A 1,475-nucleotide genomic window follows, 5' to 3' on the forward strand; every position below is an offset into this window, starting at 1 on the left:
AGATAAAATCTGACAAAGCATCTCATGTCCCTTTGTAGCTTTTTTTTGTTTGTTTTGAGGAAGACTGGCCCTGAGCCAACATCTGCTGCCAATCCTCCTCTATTTTTTTTTTTTTTTTTTTTGCTGAGGAAGATTAGCCCTGAGCTACTATCTGTTGCCAATCCTCCCCCCCCTTTTTTTTTTTTTTTTTTTGCTGGCCGCCCCTCATCCACGTAGATTCCACTTCCCAACGAGATCAGCCAACTCGGGTGGAGAAACAATTTCCCATCGCGAGGCTGGTTCAAGCGTCTTGCATGTCTCTCCCCGACCGTAACCCGTGAACGTTTCAGATCCGAGCCCGCCGATTCGGAATGTGAGGATGGAGCCGGAAAGTCAGAGACTGACCTGGGACCTCCACGGAAATGTGAGCGGGATCAAGTGCTCGCAAAGCCTGGAGTACAACGTCACGGTAAAGCGCCTTGGCCGTACGAGGAGCGTGGTAGACGTTTCCAGTAGCCTCATGTTTAATCCATCACCGTACATACGTGTCCCTTGAACCCTTTCCCAACCCCCTTTCCCTCCGGTCAACACTCATCTGTTCTCTTGGTCCGTCTGTTTCTTTATCTTCCACATAGGAGTGAAATCCTGCAGTATTTGTCTTTCTCGGTCTGACTTATTTCACTCAACATCATACCCTCAGGGTCCATCCTCATTGTTGAGAATGGGACGATTTTTTTTTCCTTTTTCATGGGTGAGTAGTATTCCATTGTGTAGAAATACCACATATTCTTTATCCAATCACCAGTCTATGGGCACATGTGTTGCTTCCGCGTCTTGGCCATTGTGAGTAATGCTGCCGCGATGAACATAGGGGTGCACGAGTGTCTCTGAATTGCTGATTTCCTAAAACCGTCATTTTTAAAAAAAAAAAAAACCTAAATAGTATCGATATGCGACGAGGTCTGTTCTCTAAGCAACTAGCAAATGACTCCATCTATCTCAGGCCAGAAAAAACCAGTACTGCCAGTTTCCAGTGCTTCCCTCGTGCGGATCGAAAAACTACACGGTGTTCGTGACCGGAGGGCAGCCGTTCTCGACGTCGATTGGCTACCCTGAGCCGGGTGAGGGGACAACGCTCTTGCTGGTTTTTCTTGGGCGTCCATCATCTGAGTCTCAAAATAACCACTTTTAACTCGGGTGGATCTCCAGGGACGTACGCTGAGCGACAAAGTGACCAGCCCAGGGGGTCGCATGCGGTGTGATTTTCTTCCCGCGACCTTCTTGAAAGGACGAAGCTGTGCAATTAATTGGGGGACAACTGGGTGGCCAGCAGGGGTGGGTGGACTGAGGGGAGTGGGCGAGGTTATAAAAGGACGGGGATCCACCTTGGGCATGCGTGTGGCAGGGTACGTGGGATGTCTCTGTGCTTTCTTTTTTTTTATTTTTCTTGGGGAAGATTAGCCCTGAGATAAGTACTGCCAATCCTCCTTTTTTTT

At 48.5% G+C, this 1,475-nt stretch overlaps 1 protein-coding gene across 6 annotated transcripts in view; it reads left to right on the plus strand.

Moving 5' to 3' along the window:
• Window positions 1–1,475, plus strand: part of IL3RA (interleukin 3 receptor subunit alpha) — a 12,855-nt gene that overhangs the window by 9,857 nt on the left and 1,523 nt on the right. For all 6 annotated transcript variants that reach the window (XM_046672724.1, XM_046672726.1, XM_046672725.1 and 3 more), the window contains 2 exons: window positions 330–448; window positions 983–1,100. In XM_046672724.1, the coding sequence (XP_046528680.1) occupies window positions 330–448; window positions 983–1,100 (237 nt within the window). The remainder of the gene's footprint in view (window positions 1–329; window positions 449–982; window positions 1,101–1,475) is intronic.

The sequence above is a fragment of the Equus quagga genome, chromosome 10 (assembly GCF_021613505.1).
Source record: "Equus quagga isolate Etosha38 chromosome 10, UCLA_HA_Equagga_1.0, whole genome shotgun sequence".
Classification (NCBI taxonomy): Eukaryota; Metazoa; Chordata; class Mammalia; order Perissodactyla; family Equidae; genus Equus; species Equus quagga.